Here is a 19,471-nt window from a genome sequence, read left to right as displayed (position 1 = left end):
AGAGAGGGAGAGGGGAGAGAGACACAGTAAATAGAGACAGAGAGAGAGAAAGAGAGAGCTAAAGTAGATAGATACAGAGAGAGAGAAAAAGAGAAGGGTAGAGAGACACCGACCGTAGAAAGAAACAGACAGAAGGGAGAAAGAGAGAGGGGGAGAGAGACACAGTAAATAGAAACAGAGAGAGGGGAGAGAGATACAGTAGATGGAGACAGAGAGAGATTGAGGGGAGAGAGAGATACAGTAGGTAGAGACAGAGAGAAAAAGAGAAGGGTAGAGAGAGATACAGTAGATAGAGACAGAGAGAAAAAGAGAAGGGTAGAGAGACACCGTAGAAAGAAACAGACAGAAGGGAGAAAGAGAGAGAGGGAGAGAGACACAGTAGATAGAAACAGAGAGAGATAGAGGGGAGAGAGAGATACAGTAGATAGAGACAGAGAGAGATTGAGGGGAGAGAGAGATACAGTAGATAGAGACAGAGAGAGATAGAGGGGAGAAAGAGATACAGTAGATAGAGACAGAGAGAGGGAGAGAGGGGAGAGAGAGATACAGTAGATAGAGACAGAGAGAAAAAGAGAAGGGTAGAGAGACACCGTAGAAAGAAACAGACAGAAGGGAGAAGAAGAGAGAGAGGGAGAGAGACACAGTAGATAGAAACAGAGAGAGGGGAGAGAGATACAGTAGATGGAGACAGAGAGAGATAGAGGGGAGAGAGAGATACAGTAGATAGAGACAGAGAGAGATTGAGGGGAGAGAGAGATACAGTAGATAGAGACAGAGAGAGGGAGAGAGGGGAGAGAGAGATACAGTAGATAGAGACAGAGAGAGGGAGAGAGGGGAGGGCCAGGATAATGAATGAATAGATGAGAGGATAACAGGTCGACACTAATAGGGCGGAACAGATCATTAATTGTCAAAAAGGGCACAATAAAAATTGCAATACTATTAACATACACACAGGGGACACTGTTTTAAAACCCCTAATCTGCTGTATACAGAGAGATATATGTCAAGGTTTGGAGAGGAACATAGGAAACTTTTTGCACATGCAGTTATTATTGATGGAGGAAGTTTGATTCACAGCTGAGTGGTCCTCTTTCGCCAATAAAATTCCAATTTCCTCAGCAACCACATCTCCATCTGAAGGGCTGTGTGGCCTCCTGGGTAGCCTCTGGCAAGGCTCAATGCCCCACTCTCTGTGCCGCTCCATTCAAGAGCCAGTCATGCCACTAACAACCCCTTTCAGTGGCCAATCACAAGCATTGCTTTTATTCTTATGCTCAGTCAAAGCTGGAAATAAATGCGACACGACTGCCTTTTTTCAGGGCATCAAATCAAATCAGTTTAAAAACATCACAAACACATTTCATGAAGGAAAACACTGCTACGTAAGATGTATACATTTCCTACCTGTGCCACCATGCCCCCTACTCTCCTCTGATGTCACTTCCACTGTTCCTCCCTGCACACATGGAGCTGTTGTTGTCACGTCAGCTCTCTTACGTGCTGGCGTTCTTTCTGCTGTTCTGAGGTCAGTCGTTTTCACCGTCTCCCTGTTCGGCGGCGCCGGCTTTGACAGGTCTATCGCCGGGCCACTGAGGGTGAGAGCCAAGCGCTGGTTGGCGTTGTGGTCGAGGGGGGAGCGCTCCGCCTGGGGTCTGTGGTCTCTCCACCCTGCAGTCTGGGGCGATAAGGCTGCCCTTTCCACCGCCTTTGATGGGGACGGTTCATTAGATGCTCTGTGTGGGGTCATCCAGAGGAGGCCCAAACATGTAGACAAGAGAGGGGAGGAAGAGAGTGAGAGAGGGGGAGAGAGAGAGAGAGAGAGGGAAGAGAGGGCGATAGAGAGAGAGAGAGAGAGGGAGGGAGAGACAGAGGTACACTGTTAAAAGGGATCCATGACTGGTCGTCTTTTTAAAACATGGAGGCTCGCAATTGATGACTGTGAAGAGTAGAATTTGTATTGTCTTCAGATAAAGTGTATATATTCACCCACGTAACATATTTACAGTGAAATGTCCGAACGTAAATACAGAAACAAGGAAAATAAACATGACAGGAGGGTCAAAACAAAAGTTTGAAGGCAAACTTAATGATTATAATCAAACCAAAAGTAACTGTAGCAATACTGCAATTAACGACATTCACCCAGCTGACGTCTGCTGAGGCCTGACACCATACAATAGTGTCTGCACACCACACTGGCCTAAACAAGACTCTAGACTAGACCAAACTCTTTTACAGAGGTTGCATTCAGCACAGCAACTGCACAGGGAAGAACTGGGTAAAAAAGTTTTCTACAAAATCATTACAGATGAAATACTACAAACTATAAAATAAATGCACCTTACACAGGAAAGTAATTGGTCAACAACAGAACAAAAATGAAATGCTGCATAAACACAGCTCATGAATTCAAGCTAAAAGGGTGAAACCATTGAGCAGCCTGCGCAACGCCTAGCGCTCTTGAACATAACAGTCCTGTGGTGAAGGGGTGTGCTTCCTAAACACCCATCAGAAACGATGATCAACAACAATGGAAGTTTTAAAAAGAAGACTTCGTCACTGTTTTAAACACACATCCCCTCTCTTCCTGACTGATTCCCTGTCTTGACTGCGAACTGCACAACCACTATAATAACACATTTCGCCAAACACTTCAACACACCGACAAGGAGATGCCACGCAGTAACAGGCTCAGTAAAACAGACAATGTTTCCAGGTTGTGTCATGATTAAAACAGCTCTTTATCAGTCCATAAAGAGTTCTTTATTCGTGGGACGTATGCATCACGCTACTCTCCAGCTAAGACTAAAATAAACCACAGCAAATAAACAACAGCAAACACACTGTGGAATATTTGTGCTACACATAGATAACTACACAATCCACAGTGCAGATCTGCAAAATACAGTTTCCACACCCTCCAGGCGGAATCTAATTATATATAAGTATTGAGTAAGTGAGGTCAAATATTATATCTAATAACCTGTTCATAAGTATTGAGAAAGTAAAGTCAAATATTATATCTCATAACCTGTTCATAAATACTGTGTTAGTAAAGTCAAATATTATATCTCATAACCTGTTCATAAATACTGTGTTAGTAAAGTCAAATATTATATCTCATAACCTGTTCATAAATACTGTGTTAGTAAAGTCAAATATTATATCTCATAACCTGTTCATAAATACTGTGTTAGTAAAGTAAAATATTATATCTCATAACCTGTTCATAAATATTGTGCTCAAAGTCAAATCCACACTTGTTTTTCCGCAACCTGATGTGAAAGTAAATGTGAAGTTCAACTTACTTGCTGCTTCTCAGAAGACACGTTATGAAAGGACAGTTTCGAAAAACAGACACTGATGAAAGTGGCAAAGAAGCATTCCGTTCGTCTCATATGGTGGAGCCTCAGATTTAGTCCCCAAGAGAGGAACACAGGGACTGAGGCTAGTGTCACATGCAGTGACTGGCCTCCCTCCACCACTCCCTCCCTCCCCGACCCTCTATCTTCTGACAGAGTCTACAGGAGGAGCCTGTTTGGGGGAAGGATTATTATCATTTTCTTCAGCTTTGCACTTTCTCTAAAACTACTTCTCCTACAACAGAGACTGCAACTTCATGGAGGAAAGCACTGGGGATTGTTGTTTACTGAAGCAACTGATTAAAACACTGCTTTTCTCCCAGCGTAACCCCTCGTGCCCTCTCCAACTCAACCGCGGACGGGAAGAAGGTGTTGATGAGGGACTGGGTACACACACACACACACACACACACACACACACCTCTCTTGCTTTGTGTAAATGCCGGCTCGAGAGGCTCTCTTTGTGCATACGCTGTGAAAGAGATGACTCAAAGAGCTGAGTGAAGGACACTCCAGAAAAACACCATCTTCTAAGAGCAGCGCGGAGAGAGCCCCCGGGTACACACTCCAGCAGATGGCCACGGGCTACTAGGCCCACCGTAACCATAGGGACCGCTTTCACCGCAGAGTGTGTGTGTGTGTTTCTTTTCTTTCATTCATACACCTTCTTCAGAGAACAGTGAATGACACAGAGTACGTTGGGAGCATGGTATGTGTGCGTGTGTGTGTGTGTGTGTGTGTGCGTGTGTGTGTGTGTGTGTGTGTGTGTGTGTAGGAGTTGGGGATTTTTAAGTGCCTCTTGTGCGAAAGAAATGTACGTTTGAAGCGGGAAGAAGTCCTCATTTCGAGACACCTTTGGAGACACCCCACTTTGCTCCAGCCAAGCTTCTTTATTCTCTTTCGCAAAGCGCCAACCTGTTGACAAGCCTGTGGTTCATGCCACTGTACACTGAAAATACATAACCGAATTGACATAAAAGTGTGTGTGTATGTGTGTGAGTGTGTGTGTGTGTGTGTGTGCGTATGTGTGTGTGTGTGTGTGTGTGTGTGTGTGTGTGTGTGTGTGTGTGTTTGTGTGTGTGTGGTGTGTAGGTATTTATGTGTGTGTGTGTGTGCGTGTGTGTGTGTGTGTGTGCGTGTGTGTGTCTGTGTTTGTAGGGGGATGTGTGTGTGTGTGTGTGTGTGTGTGTGAGGGGGGAGGGACTTTCATTAGTATGTATTTACTGTCTGTGCTAGTGTCAGTAAGTTGATCGTGTGGGTCATGCCTTGGATCATGTTTTGTTGATTTTCTTATGGATCGAAGGAAAGGCAATTAAATGTGGACTTCCTGCTTTCTACAACAGCAAAATGTAGTGTGTATGTGAGACAAATGCATTGTGCAATGTGAATGCATGTGTGAGATGATATTCACTTGCGATCACACACATCCACTTACACAGACAGGAGGTTGTGATTGACAGCACAATGAAGCATGACCAGGAGTTCCTCTTCCCAGTACAGGTCAGGGAACTTCTCAGCGATGACACGGCAGAAGGTTTCAAACTGCAGATCCCTCAGGGAGAAAATGTATTCCCCTTTGAAGAGAAGCAAAAAAGACAAAATTAGCTGGTTATTTTCACCAAAGTCACACAGAAGCCATTTAAACTAATGTAATCTCAATTATCCCAGATGTAATTATAGAACTATAATCACGCCATACAAAACTACAAAAGCCTTGTGAGAAACAGAACAAAACTGGAATCCTCCTGATCCGCTGACGTCTGCTGAGCTTGTTGCATGGTAACCAACTGTTTACACTGTGGAGCTGTTGAGGGAACTGTGGTGACGGTCACATACCCATGGCCAGGTCCTGGACTCCATTCTCCAGGTAGCCGTCATAGGCAAACTGTTCCCGGATCAGGCCAATGACATGCTGCAGAGTGGGCCAGTGTGTTTGGCAGGGGGTGGACCATAATGGGGGTGGCTGATGGTGCCTCGGGGTGGCCCTCACCTGTGGCCTTCCTGTTTGAGCGTGGGGGGTGGGGGCATTTGAGCAGGCTAAAGAGGAGTTCACCTGTGGCCTTCCTGTTTGAGCGTGGGGGGTGGGGGCATTCGAGCAGGCTGGGTAGGAGTTCACCTGTGGCCTTCCTGTCCTAACGTGGGGGGTGGGGGCATTCGAGCAGGCAGGTGAGGAATTGGTCAGACGATGAGATGTGGCTGTGCAAAGACATCCGGTTGCATTTTTCGAAGAACCGCTGATAGCGTCCGAGATGTGTTGATCAGTTATTTGACCTTGAATTGACCCTGCGGATAAGGGTGGCATAGAGGAAAGGTCAGGTCCTGTTAAAGTCTGTGCTGTGGCGATCTGCACAGGCAGAAGGGTGATCCTCCCTGTCTGAGGGTCCTGCTGTAGCAGGAAGTTGTTAAAAACAGACAGGCAGGTCCTGGGCAGAACAGCAACCTGTGCGTCACTATCCTGATTGGCTGGAGGTGTAGAATCGGTGAGATGGTGATCTGGAGGTGCAGAAGAGACAAGAGTCCGGCTACTCGAGGAGGAGGAGGAGGAGGAGTGGTCATCTTGCGTAACCCCGCCAACGATATTAGAAGCTCCGCCTCTGTCAGCCTGTTTCTGGTCTGTGCCTGTATCAGCGAGGGGTGAGCCTGAGGCGTGTGGGGGGGTCGCTGTCACATCGGGGCCCCCCAGGTATGAACTGTCACTTCTCGTCAGAACTCCATTTGTGGTTCTGCAAAAACAGGAGAACGGTCTGGTCATAGATGGAATGCCAGAAGTACAGAGGGACAGAGATAAAGAAAGGAGACAGAAATATCCAAAGACAGAAAGGGAAGGAGAAAGAGAAAAAAATACAATAGTCAGAAAGAGAGTGAGACAGAATGAAAGAGAGTGAGAGGAAGAGAAAGAAAGACAGGAAGACAATGAAAGAGAGTGAGAGGAAGAGAAAGAAAGAGAGGGAGACAATGAAAGAGAGTGAGAGGAAGAGAAAGAAAGAGAGGGAGACAATGAAAGAGAGTGAGAGGAAAAGAAAGAAAGAGAGGGAGACAATGAAAGAGAGTGAGAGGAAAAGAAAGAAAGAGAGGGAGACAATGAAAGAGAGTGAGAGGAAGAGAAAGAAAGAGAGGGAGACAATGAAAGAGAGTGAGAGGAAGACAAAGAAAGAGAGGGAGACAATGAAAGAGAGTGGCAGGAAGAGAAAGAAAGAGAGGGAGACAATGAAAGAGAGTGAGAGGAAGAGAAAGAAAGAGAGGAGACAGAATGAAAGAGAGAGAGAGGAAGAGAAAGAAAGAGAAAGCTCACGTCTCAGAGCCAGCATCAGCCACAGGTGGCTCCTGGTCTGTGCCATCATTCCGCACCAGGACGATGGGGATGAAGTGGGTTGCAGGAGAGGTGAAAGCTTCAGGCAGATGCGTCGCCATGGAGATGGGGTAACTATGGGGAAGGGGGCCCAAGACTGGAGCCAGGCGGCCTTCACTGGCTATGGGCTTGAAGGCTGCGTTCAGGCAAAAAGCCACCACATTACCACAACACCAACTCAAAGCAACATAAATCCATTATATAGTGTTACATACATAACTTAGAAAGGCACTATTCTGTTAGGTAAAAAGCCACACAATTAATGTGACAGAGCACACCACAAGGCTTGAAAGGGCCAGCACCAAGAAATGTTAGAAATGTTAGAAAGACGAGTGGTCCACCACCATTGAAAAGGTTAGGAGCATTAGGAGGAGAGGAAGCTCGAAGGAAGCAAAGGGACACTGAACACACCCGCTTTGACCTCTGCCTCTGACCGTGTGCTGCCCAGACTGCTGTGTGCCTCTCCAGGTCTGCCACTGGGTGACTTCAACAACAGACACGTTTCACCGTTAACAACCCATTACACCACAGATGTGTTGTGCTTCACTCACAACAGCCGTCGTCACATCATCTCGGAGAGAGGGCAGTCTTACTTTGAAAACGATCATTGCAACAACAGAAACTATGCAGGCTTCTCCTAGATTGCTCCATAGAGTGGCAACAATAAACTATCAGTATGTAAATCCTCCCCCACTCCTCCATCACCCCCCCCCCCTCCAAACAATGGCACAAAAGTTTTAACAAGTGATGCATGACTGACATTCATGTCTTTCCGAACCACAACACAGACATGAATTAGCATCCTTATGGTTTTTTGTTGTTGTTTTTTAAGTGTATGTAGTTATGTTGTGTGAAGCTTAGGGAGTTTGCAATGGTGTTGATGTTTCACTCAGTACAGTGTCGGTGTGAGGAAGGAGACTCATACTTTGTGGACTCTGTCGATGAGCTGGGTCCACACAGCCTCTGCCGTTGTGCCCTGGCGAGACAGGTAATCACGACAGCTCTGCAACAGGAACACACACACTTGTACAGCCACATACTCATAACAGCACCTAAACAGTATGAGTATGCTAGTATGCATCCTACACAGACTTCGAATAACCAATATATCCTGACAACATCATGGCTGATATTACTGACACTAAGCAACAGTGTGTATATTAAAGCAGTCAGGCAAAGTGATTTTTGGTGGAAAAAAATAAATTAAGAAAATAATTAATATCAACACCTTCAAATGGGATTGGAAATGAGAAAAGAAAGTGCCATGCCATTTATACAGCATAATATAAAATTATTTTATTTATTAATAGAAGTAAGCACACACTGTGAAGTAAACTACATTAGAGCCACCTAATAACACATAATTATTAAGTTACATTGCAAAATCCCCTAATTTACCCCCACGTTGTTTACATGACAAGATACTGCAGGTTCCTTACCTTCTTTGCCATAACAATTGAAGGCCTCTCAATAGGAGTCCTTTTGGCCATCTCCAGGAGAAGCCTCTTGAGTTTTCTGGGCATGGCCAGTTTATGATGAGGGGACAAGCTGAACTTGGCTGTTGCCCAGAGGATGGCAGCTACCCCATACACACAAGCCTGAAACACAACCATGAGAGATAACTGTTCCTATGGGACACAGAGTCGTACCAGGCCAAGTGTGTGTGTGCCAGGTAGGAGTGTGTCGACAGTGTCCATTTCACAATGCCGTTGCATTGGTGTGTATCATTGGTGGTTATTGTGGATCTGAGGTAGGCTATTTTAATACAATGTCAAAACAATTTATGCGTTTCTTTGAAATGTTAAATCACTGCCTTTCTTGCGCTGCAATCTTAAAGCAAAATCTCTTCTAAAGTGATGTGTGAAGTTCAAATTCAAACAAACCTTTTCTGTCACAATGCCATGCTCCAAATATTCTGGTGCTAAATAAAAGGCATCACAGGATCCTGGAGAGGACACACAATGAATTAATCATTACCTCATTACGTTATTACTCACTTCAAAATATACCTGCCTGAAGGTCTGTCATATTATAGTTTTATTTGCTAAAAACAAACAAGATATACAGCTTAGTGAAAGTCTGCTTGTGTGTGTGTGGTGTGTACTGCACTTAGATATAATGTCAGAATAGAATAGTATCTTTAGATAATCTATTGGAGCAGTACCTGTGTTTTTAGGTTTCAGAAAAAGAATTTCCCCCTCACAGCCCACATACACAGTATCCAGGCACAAGTAAGCTGTTCAAAGAAGAAAAGGCAATTCTCAGGACAAGCACATCCATTGCTCTTCCAGACATTAATCCCAATTAAAGAATCATTAGATGCAGAGACAGGATAGGTCTTGGTTATGCAAATTGGGCAAGGAAAACTGGTCTCTGGACAGCGCTTGCTTGAGAGCCCACAAGAATGATCATTTACTGGCTACAATGGAGTGCATCTCGAGCATGCTAGTGCTGCGGAGGATGAAAAGTGCCGACCTGGGAAGTCGATGTAGGTCTGGAGAGTAGCCAGAGAGGTGTAACACAAAGCCCACAGCTCCTTCACTGAGAGCGGCCGAGAGCAGCGCGAGAGGAGCTCCCTCAGGGAGACCCACTGGAGCAAAGACAAGACAAGACTTAAAGGGCCCTGCTGCAAGAAGACGAACCACACTCAAGAGTTCTTATTACCATTCTACACCAATGAGATTTAATAGAGGAGGTAAAAAAAAAGAAACCTTACTAGCAGACAAACGAATAACATTTTAGCCAAAGTTGAATAATAAGATGTTTGCATATGCTTCAGATTACTGCAATATGGAATGAGGGAACATTTACTTTTTTTAATTTATTTTTTACTTTAGTGACATCTACTGGGAGGCACTGGGATTGAACTGAACAGAAGTACATGACAGAAAAAAAGAGAACCTCTACCCAGGCTGTTTCAAATTGTATGATGTGTTAGATTCAGACATTCAGAAACACAAGGTAATGCCTCATCAGACAGAAATGGGGAAACTGTCATGTAACTATCACGCTTCAGTGAAACGAAAAGAAGAAGAGGGCAGACTTCACTCACCTCATCCTGAGATTCCTCATTGAGGCACAGCATGCTTTTAGTCATGTGGTTATTAGAGCTGTACATGCCGTTGTTCCTCTCCGTCTCCGTGCTCGACGAGGAAGGAGAGGTCTGATCACCTTCGGCTTCCTGCTCCAACCAGTCCTCTACTGCTCCATCTCCGCTTGTGTCAGAGGGCGTGTGAGTGCAGACACGCGCCACCTCCGGTCCAGAGCTCTCCTCAGGCGGGGCGGATGCGGACCCTCTCTGCAGCGCTTTGTTCCAGACCAGGGGACGGGCCGAGCTGGGCTGTTCCGCCCCGATCTCCGTCAGGTCATCTACATGGGAGCTGATGTCAGGGTGCGGGGGAGGGGAGAGCGCCGCCGGCGGCAGGTTGTTGGAGTCCGGGACAGACCAGGAGCGGTTGAGGACCGCCCAGGGCTGCTTCCTCCTCGCCGGGGCCCGGCAGTGCACGGGGGAACTGTTCTGGGACCTGCTGTCACCCTGAGTTTGGAACGCCTCCGCTCCCTCAAGTGCCCCGGCTTCTCTACCCAGCAGGCCATTGTCAGAGTACTCTTTCCAGTAAGAGGGCCTGGAGCAGTGGTACTGCAGCAGGTGCTGGTCGTCGTCATCGTCGTCGTAGTCTTCCTGGGTGTCGTCGGCACAACTTCCTGTGGCTGCCCAGTCACTGATATGGTTCTCCATCAAACCACTGCACCTGTCAGCTGAAGACTGCTCTGAGAACAGCTGGCAGGCTTTCACCTGCCTCCAATGACTCTCCCAAGATGTCTCCCATCTATCTGTTAAATTCAAACAGACACACATGAAACCTTACGATCAAAGTTTAGGGAGCTTCAAATCCAATGACCATACAACCGTGACTTAACCTGTCACATCCTTGCCTGGTCTGTCATCTTCCTTGCCACCTTTTCTCCGTGTTAATTCCTCTTTACTTCCATCCGCCACCCCATTTTTTTCCTGTGTGAGTGATTGACAGCCAACAGAACCTATCACTAACTCCCTCTCACACCTGTCTCTCATCAGCCCGTTCACAACTGTATAAAAAGCCAGGCATGGTCGTTCTTTCTTTGCCAGATTATCGCTTTGGTGCTATAGCCGTTTTCAACAGTTTCAAGTTTTCTAGTGTCTTATCTCACGACCTGGTTACGGTTTCCAATTTTTGTCTTGCCCTTTACGGTGTTGGATATTCATTTTTTGGGAATGTATTGCCTGTTTACGGACTACGATATGGTACGGTATGATCCCAGACTGTTATCTGCATTCGGACTTCTTGGAGCTCCGTGTATGATCTCAGGCTGTTATCTGCCTCTGTAGCTTTCTCTGCCCCTGATCTTGTGCCTCTGGCATTCTGACTCCGCTTGGACTCTGATTGTCACTATAGGCGATAACGTTTTCCCACTTCTTCTGTCAACCTTGAGCTATCTATTTAAGTGTAAAGATCACTATCTGTTCTATGTCTGCTTCTGGGACAGATGAGAACCCATGTGGCAAGGCAACCAGGCAACACTATATTATCACAGGGAAATCCCAAGAGGAGATAAAGAGAAACTGCACCAACACAAAAAGGCTTTCACAGAAAGCCATGTGGAGCAATCGGCATATTTAAAAGATAACCTCTATCTTTTGAATCAACAGAAGGATAAAACATTGTTGGAACAGCTATGGTAAAAGACTTTCTGCACACCAGTTTCTTTGTAAGGCAAATTACATAAACAAAAACGTCATGATATTTTCAAAATCACGTTTTCAAATTTTAGGCCTTTTTCGCAGCTCATTAGTTCGTTTTCAAAGTGTCAAAGTGTTTTTTTGACTTCTCTGCTTCTATGTACTGATTACAAAGAACACCATCAAAACAATTGGGCTGAGTGTAGTCCAACCTTGAAGCGTCGCGACTGATTCGATGGACAGGACTCTTCTTCCAATGGAGGACAGCTTGCGACAGATGGTCAGTGATGAGCTGGATGTGAGTCTGAGCTCTCCCAAAGACAAAATGTCCTGCAAACACACACACACACACACACACACACACACACACACACACACACACACACACACACACACACACACACACACACGCTTGGTTTCCTGTACACCGTTAAAAGCATGCTACCTAGAGTTATTTGCTTGTCATTATATAAAAGTTTTCACTTAGAATCCACATAAAGATCCTTTGCTGACTGACTCTAGCGTTTTGTTTATCACTTCATTAAGTCCTCTTCGGACAAGCATTGCTTGGCAGACCAATTAACAGCATGCTTCACTGTAGTCTGCACATTGCCGTTTGCTTCCCAGATTAACCTGACATAGAATTCCACTCAGCATTTTGTAGTTGCAGTCCAAATCGATGCTTTAATGGAATGGAGTTAAAATGTCTTTGGTAATGTTGCTGTTGAAGAGGTGAAATATGAGTGTTTTCACAGTGAAACTCATTAGGGTGCCAGATGGCGTCCAACTGATCTTTGCACGGCAGTGAGTGTGCTTAAAGAAATAGATGTTGTAGAGATCCCCTGAGCTGTCTTATTCTATCACATCAACACAACATTATGTGTGTGTCTTCATGAAAGATGTGGAGCAAGAGAGAGATAGAGAGAAAAAGAAAGAGTGTGTGAGAGAGAGAAAGAGAGAGAGAAAGATAGAGAGAGAGAGAGAAAGAGAGAGAGAAAGATAGAGAGAGACAATCAGAGAGAAAGCGTAGGTTGTGAGCTGTGCATTACATTGCAGTCCAGCTAATCCTCAAGGTGCTGCTCAGCATGCCTGCTCATTAATTAGTGAGATTTCCTCATGTAAAGTGCGTTACATTCAGGGGTACAGCTTGGCTGTGGCCATCCAAATCAAACTCTTTTATGTTACATCCTACAAGGAAGAATAGCATGAATCGCTGCCACCACAATAAAATCTATGGGTTAATACTAGCCACCCCAATCAAATCAATGGGTTAATACTAGCCCCCCCAATCAAATCAATGGGTTAGTACAAGACACCCTAATCAGATCAATGGGTTAATACAAGACACCCCATTCAAATCAATGGATTCATACAAGCTACCCCAATAAAATCAATGGGTTAATACAAGCCACCCAGTTAAGCAGTCTTTACTGCACCCCTGATGTCACTCTGAATCAGTTATAGAAATGTTTGGTCCCCAACAGTTCTCGTTTTTTCCACAAATAATTCAGGCAAGGCTTTTTGCTTTGATTTGGCTATGAACTGTACCTTTTCACAGGTGGAGCTCCAGCAACCTTAGACCACACTGTAACCATACGACCTCTGTGACGTATTATTACACACATCACAGCACACTGACTACATGAGAGAGAGAGACAGAGAACACTAACTAGGTGAGAGAGAGAGAGAGAGAGAGAGAGAACACTGACTATGGGAGAGAGAGAGAACACTGACCTAGTGAGAGAGAGAGAACCCTGAGTACGTTATAGAGAGAGAGAACACTGACAACATGAGAGAAAGAGAGAGAGAAAACTGAATACGTGAGCGAGAGAGAGAAAAAACAACAACTACGTAAGAGAGAGAGAGAGAGAGAGAACACTAACTACATGATAGACAGAGAGACAGAGAGAGAGAGAGAGAGAACACTGAGAGAGAGAGAGAGAAAGAGAGAGAGAGAGAGAGAGAGAACACTGACTGAGGTATACAACGATTAAGCATCCACCAACTCCTCACCTGGGGGCGGGGCCTGTCCTCAGGACTCTCCTGCTGCATCTGCTCCAGTAGCCTCTTAGTCTCCGCCCCCAGCTCTGCCTTCAGCTCGGGCTCGATGACAAAGTCCAGCGCGGCGCGGAGGGTGCTGCCCAACGAGTACACATGGCCCTGTGGGGGGTAGAGGCGTGAATCAAGCTCAGGCACGTTCTCATACAGATGTTGCATCCATATCCTCACATAGAGGCCGAGCCACAGACTTGTGCAGGAACTCAGAGAAGCGATAATGATCAAAGCTATGACTCATTCCTTGCTTTTGGGAAAATGTACCAAAAAAAACACAAGTGTTTGATATCCATGTTAAATGAGTCAGACGGCTAAAGCCAGCCAACACTGTGCAATTGGAAGAAGATTATGCATCAGTAGTATGGAGATGCTGATGAGTTGAGCTGCATTTGGTGAGGATGTTTGAAGTGTGTCACCACAGCAGAAATGTCCCACCACACCATAGGGTAGGCTGACAAGTGTTAGCTGAAGATAAGGTTAAAATGGAGAATCTAGGCACGACTTGAAATCATTTGTTTAGAGGTGCTTCCAAATTCAATTCACATTCAATTCCAAATTCAATTCACAATTATATAAAAACACTGCAGATAAAAAACACTACTGTTTGTATAAGGTACCAAAATAAAAGAGAGATGTTTGAGTCCTACCTATCAAAAAAGCACATTGTTACATCAGTGTAACCACGCACTGTAGTAACCCTAACATTGGCACAATAGCACATCAAATAAGTGTCACCATTCCACAGAGCAGAGGGTCGTTTGAATTGATCTGCGTGTCCCTGCACAGTTGACTATTAGCATTAGCATTCAGCAGGTCCATATGACAGCGGCCCCGCTAATGCAGCACTCCACACAGCCCAGTAGGGGGCAGTCTTCAGCCGCTGAGTGAAGAACCCAGAGCCCTGGGAGGCGGGGGGAGACAAGGCTAATGGCTCCGAAGGCACTGATTTGGACAGGATTCGTGTTCCGGGAGGACGGAGGAGGCCCCCGTGCATAATGGCTTATTTGGTGAGCGCTGACACACACATTACGCTCAGAAACTGAACAGCTGATAAATGCAGCCGAGCAGGAAATCGATTCACTGGGGCCACGCTGCTCTCATCTCAGATTGTGAGGGGGAGAGAGAAGAAGGGAGAAGGAGACATAGTGAGAGAGAGGGGGAGGGGTGGGGGGGTACAGTCTGTGTATATGAGTGTATGTGATCAGGTGTGACTGAAAAATGGGCTTCTTAATTGCTGTGTTTCCGCATTTACACAGTCTGTTGACCGTTCTGCCAAGCTGTGTTGCTGTGTAACAAGCATTTGTGATAAATCAAATGTGGAGATTTTAAACTGAACAAAGGAGTTTTTTGATTGATCAGATAGAAGCTGTTCTCACTGCCCTGTGTTTTATACAGCAGTTTGGGCCATTCATGAGCAAACAAATCTAGAGTTTTATTTGAAATGACTATTTTACTATAAATCCTAAATATAGCCTTCTATATTGCCACTCTGATAAAGAGTCGCCATTTTTCATAGGGGCATTAAAAAGAAATAGTTAAATGTACCTAGTGTTTGATGAAGCTTCTTTCCACTTCAGATGAACTCACAAACTCACCTCAAATGTACTCCCAGTTCTATCAAACTCTGGAGGCACGAAGGAGCCCTCTGGATCATCTTAAAGGAAACGCAAAAAAGATGATATGAGATTATTGACATTATAAATGTTATACTAAATGTCTGTAGACAGAGACAGAACATAGACAGAAATACTATACTTTACTGCTATACTTTAATACCACAACCTAAAAAACAGACACACAACTAAACCAGACAATGACTCTGATTAGAAGAATCCAGTGTGCACTATGGACTTAGTTGGTGCAGCTCCCTTCTTAAATAGGGCACTGTTTTCTCCAGACGCAGTGAATACACACGCAAGTGACTTCCAGAAGGTTCTGGGCTGTTCAAAACTGGGTCAGGCTTGTCTTGGGCCTGTCTTTCTCGGTAGGACTTATTTACCCATTCCCAGGTGTGAGGCTGAGAAACTCCTCAAGGTTATTACAGCAGAGAGGGAGGGGGGGAGGGGGGTAACAACATGGTCTGCCCCGCAAGGAGGACAGCACTGGGGAAAGAGTCGGAGGGTGATGCAGAAACTGGGAAATATGTATGAGAAACAGGGAAAGCAATGCCTCTCACACTGTGCAGTTAAGTGCTACAAGCTTTGCACTGTTATAACAAAATCACTGTTTCAAATGGTTGATTAACCAGGAGAAGCGGGTCTTACTGTTTCTTATTTCTGCAACGTATACTGCCATGTGCTATCTTTATATATGAATACATGCTATATATTCTTATATATACGTACATTCAAGGAAAAAAACATTTTATCAGGGGCATTTTCTGTTGATAAAACAAACCTTAAAAAACAAGACAGTGTCGTCTGTAGTCTTGATATACTACAATAAGAGCTTCAGCAGTGTAAATATTTAATAAATGACGAGTGCATCTGTGATGGAAATAAATGTATTTGAGGATAGCCAGAGGAGCAGAGAGGGACAGCTGAGCCTGCTGTCTGTGGAGTGGGCGTGGGGCGGAGTGAGGTGAGGGGTGGAGTGGGACTGTCTGTGGAGTGGGTGTGAGGCGGAATGAGGTGTGGGGTGGAGTGGGGCTGTCTGTGGAGTGGGTGTGGACAGGCTCGCTTTCAGCATGATCCTGGGTCACTGCTACTATGGCCATTAAGCAATGCACTGCTCAGTGAGAGACATTAGTAATGGCAGTCAAAGCAAGCTTTCATTTCTGTGTCCAGGTGATAAAAATGAACAGATATTATTTCACATGAAATGTTGAGTACAACCTTGAGAAGAGAGTGAATAATGATATTATTAGATGAGAGTATAAACCGACTGTCCATGGATCTTCGAGTTACAAAATCTAAGACCGCTTTAAAACAGAAAGCCCCCCCATGGTGAGAATGGAAGACTCATTGTGCCTTACAGAAGTTCGACTGAGCAGAGCGCTTCATCTGACCAGAGAACGACCACACCTCCTATCTTAACACAGGAGGACCACACCTCCTCTCTGAACACAGAACGGCCACGGCTCCCATCTGAACACAGAAGGACCACACTACCCATCCGAAACACAGCAAAGTCTGCCCGAGTAGCGCTCTGAAAAAAAAATCGACTTCTGTTTGAAGTCTTACGCAATCACTGCTTCCCCCAGTGGAGTTTTGGGCAGCGTTCATAACTTTGCTGACTCATGGTTGAGCTGAGCAGAGCACACACTAGCACCAGGCTCTGCCTCAGCGATGATTGAGATGAGAGCAAATGATGACTCGCCTGACCAATCAGGGGACAAAGCGCTGACTCACCGCTGAGTGAGATGAGAGCAAATGATGCCTCGCCTGACCTGACTCACCGCTGAGCTGCTCCATGAAGCACACGTTGCCGTGGGCGTTGAAGGCCAGCGTGTCGGGCGTGATGCAGAGGGTGTGAAAGAGATGTGACAGCGCGATGCCTTGCAGCGAGCACACACACTCAACACACACGGCCAACACGTCCTCTTCTGACAGACAGCTGTCTCGCAACGACAGGATGTCCGCCAAGGACACGTTCTCCTAGGGAAGGCACAGAAATGTATGATCATTTATACACACACTACAAAATACACAAGTGATTTCAATATGATGCACTCTGTCTCTTTCACACGCATCCACATTCATTAGTGCCACCAGTATTCATGCCGAGTAGACTCACACACTCCCAAACACACACACACACACACTCCAAAACACACCCTGTAAGACAATCACATATTGAACAATACCTGTAAATGTACACCACCACAACCTGCTTTCACATAAAATCCCTTGACCACCCACAGTGTCTAATTCAATAGTCAAGCAAACTAACTAACTTAAAGCAAACCAAAATCTGGGGACTGACTCACATCATGACATAACAACGCATGACCCCCTCTCACTGTCAGTGGACACAAAAGCTGCCCTTCAGCGTAATTTAGCATGTTACCGCAGCTCCAATGACATTTGAAACAGATTAGGATCATAATGTCTCTTTTGTCGAGCTCATCACATTAGAATTCCATTACATGTGCTTTACCACCAGCAAGCACAATGTCTCATTCATTTGAATGAAAGACCAATGACAGTCTGTGCCTTACAGTAGCCTAGCATCATCTGTGCTCGTCTTTAGCAAAGCGACTTTCTTAGGCTTTGTTTTATGCCATAGGTCAGAGTTTTGTATCTGTCAACTATAAGCAATTCACCATGGAGACAACTGAAATGCCACGACTCGTTTTTGCAATTAGTTCTGACTTCACAGAACTATCCTTTATCAATATTGCTAGAAGCCCTCAAACCCCTGATGTTCTTTTTTAGACAACATTTAGGACCTTGATGTGCAATTTGTCACTTAATTTCACCACAAACATTTCCAGTCAACACACATTTTTCAGACAAATGGGAATTCTCAGACAAATTGACACAAGACTGCTCTGAGCCAATTAACAGAAATCCTCTGTGCCACTTTGGTGCCACCAAAATCTCCTCACTTGGAGAAGAGCTCAAAGGAAACAGCCAAGCAATGTGTTCTGCCAGGGAAAAACAGGCCCACAGAACCGAGTTAGAACCACATTTTACATCGGTTCCCATAATGCTGAGGTCTGTTAAACCCTAATAAGAACTCAACAACAAATGCTGATGGGCAAACATTCTGGGATACACTGAAAACAGGAAGCTGTTTGTAGAGGCCCATATTGGGAGAACAAACTAGCGCATATAGGGCAAAGAAGAACGACACTTGACGCTGCAGCGCAAACCCATAAATAGACGGATTCCCTTGAGAACAGCGCAGAGAAGCCCGGTCGCTCCTTTTCACTGCAAGTTAAACATGTCGGCCTACATAGCTCCCCACTCCCTCAGCTGTCACGGTTGAAGTTCACCGTTAAATATCAAAAGAGTGCCAGTGGGTGAGAGAGTGGGTGATTGAGAGAGAGAGTGAAGGCGCTTGAGTTATGGAAGAAGTGAAGATCGGTTTGAGTGAGAGGGAGACTTTTTGCCACTGACACTTCGGAGTTGTTCAAACAGGCTACCCAAGACTGAAGCTAACAGGACAGACAGATTGATAAAAGTGGTTGTTTTCTATACAGTAGTAAAGGACGAGGATGGTGGTGGTAGTTTATGCAATGTGTTTCCTTGCTGTCAGACTTTTTTCATACATTATGCATGCATGTAGGCATAAACAAATATGTATAAAACAGAAGTCATGACAGATGTAGAACATTTTCATGATTTGATATAGTAAAGGGTGACAATTAAGTTGTCCCACGTCAGTGTAAAGACATGGAAGGATCAGAGTAAATCTTTCCTAGATTAGTGTAGAACAAGCCGACATATGTACCTGTAGATTGCCACAATAATCTTAACAAATCAATCGAATAAGTCTCATGCAGTAATACTGATACGTGTGAAAAAACATAACTACTTGTGTGTGTGAAATCGTATGCAGCTGAACTCACGTACAGTTCCTTTGCATTTTCAAGAGATCTGGCCAAATATCACAGTCAAAGGCAAATATGAACTAAACTGTGTTCCTAAATCCCCCATGTATGACACTAATTAAAAGGGTCTTACCTCATCTTCCATGAGAGGTGGCAAATGCTCAGATTCATATTCCTCCTCATCTTCTTCCTCGCCGAACGCAACAACAGCCGTTACAAACGTCCCCATTTCAACTCGAGTAAAATCAAAACGCGATGCAATTGTACAAGCCCTTCAAAACAGTTGTACTGCAGTATCATAGTTCGCACTGCATAAAACGGATGAGGACTAACAAGCTTATCTGCCACTCTTGTTTCCCCTCGCAACACTATCCCGAGTACACGAACACAAACTTCCATGCTGAAACATTTGAACGGAGACACCGACCCTTGAGAATGCTCCTTGTCCGACCGAGAGAATGTTGCGGTATTCTTCTACAAAGAGACGA

General features: G+C 45.0%; 1 protein-coding gene across 1 annotated transcript in view; it reads right to left on the bottom strand.

Moving 5' to 3' along the window:
- The window catches only part of kndc1 (kinase non-catalytic C-lobe domain containing 1), a gene marked incomplete at both ends in the record, with an annotated part of 30,568 nt that extends 11,356 nt beyond the window's left edge, over positions 1-19,212 (bottom strand). The window contains 16 exon segments of the mRNA XM_080849097.1: positions 1,386-1,736; positions 4,801-4,939; positions 5,202-6,088; positions 6,658-6,850; positions 7,126-7,198; positions 7,640-7,717; positions 8,154-8,312; positions 8,598-8,659; positions 8,879-8,950; positions 9,190-9,304; positions 9,767-10,545; positions 11,644-11,761; positions 13,445-13,591; positions 15,082-15,140; positions 16,884-17,082; positions 19,117-19,212. Coding sequence (XP_080705223.1) covers positions 1,386-1,736; positions 4,801-4,939; positions 5,202-6,088; positions 6,658-6,850; positions 7,126-7,198; positions 7,640-7,717; positions 8,154-8,312; positions 8,598-8,659; positions 8,879-8,950; positions 9,190-9,304; positions 9,767-10,545; positions 11,644-11,761; positions 13,445-13,591; positions 15,082-15,140; positions 16,884-17,082; positions 19,117-19,212 — 3,527 coding nt within the window.
- Positions 19,213-19,471: the final 259 nt, after the last annotated feature.

The sequence above is a fragment of the Sprattus sprattus genome, assembly GCF_963457725.1.
Source record: "Sprattus sprattus genome assembly, chromosome: 12".
Taxonomy (NCBI): Eukaryota; Metazoa; Chordata; class Actinopteri; order Clupeiformes; family Clupeidae; genus Sprattus; species Sprattus sprattus.
Note: the sequence above shows the minus strand (reverse complement) of the source record. Positions and strands in the feature narration are given on the sequence as shown.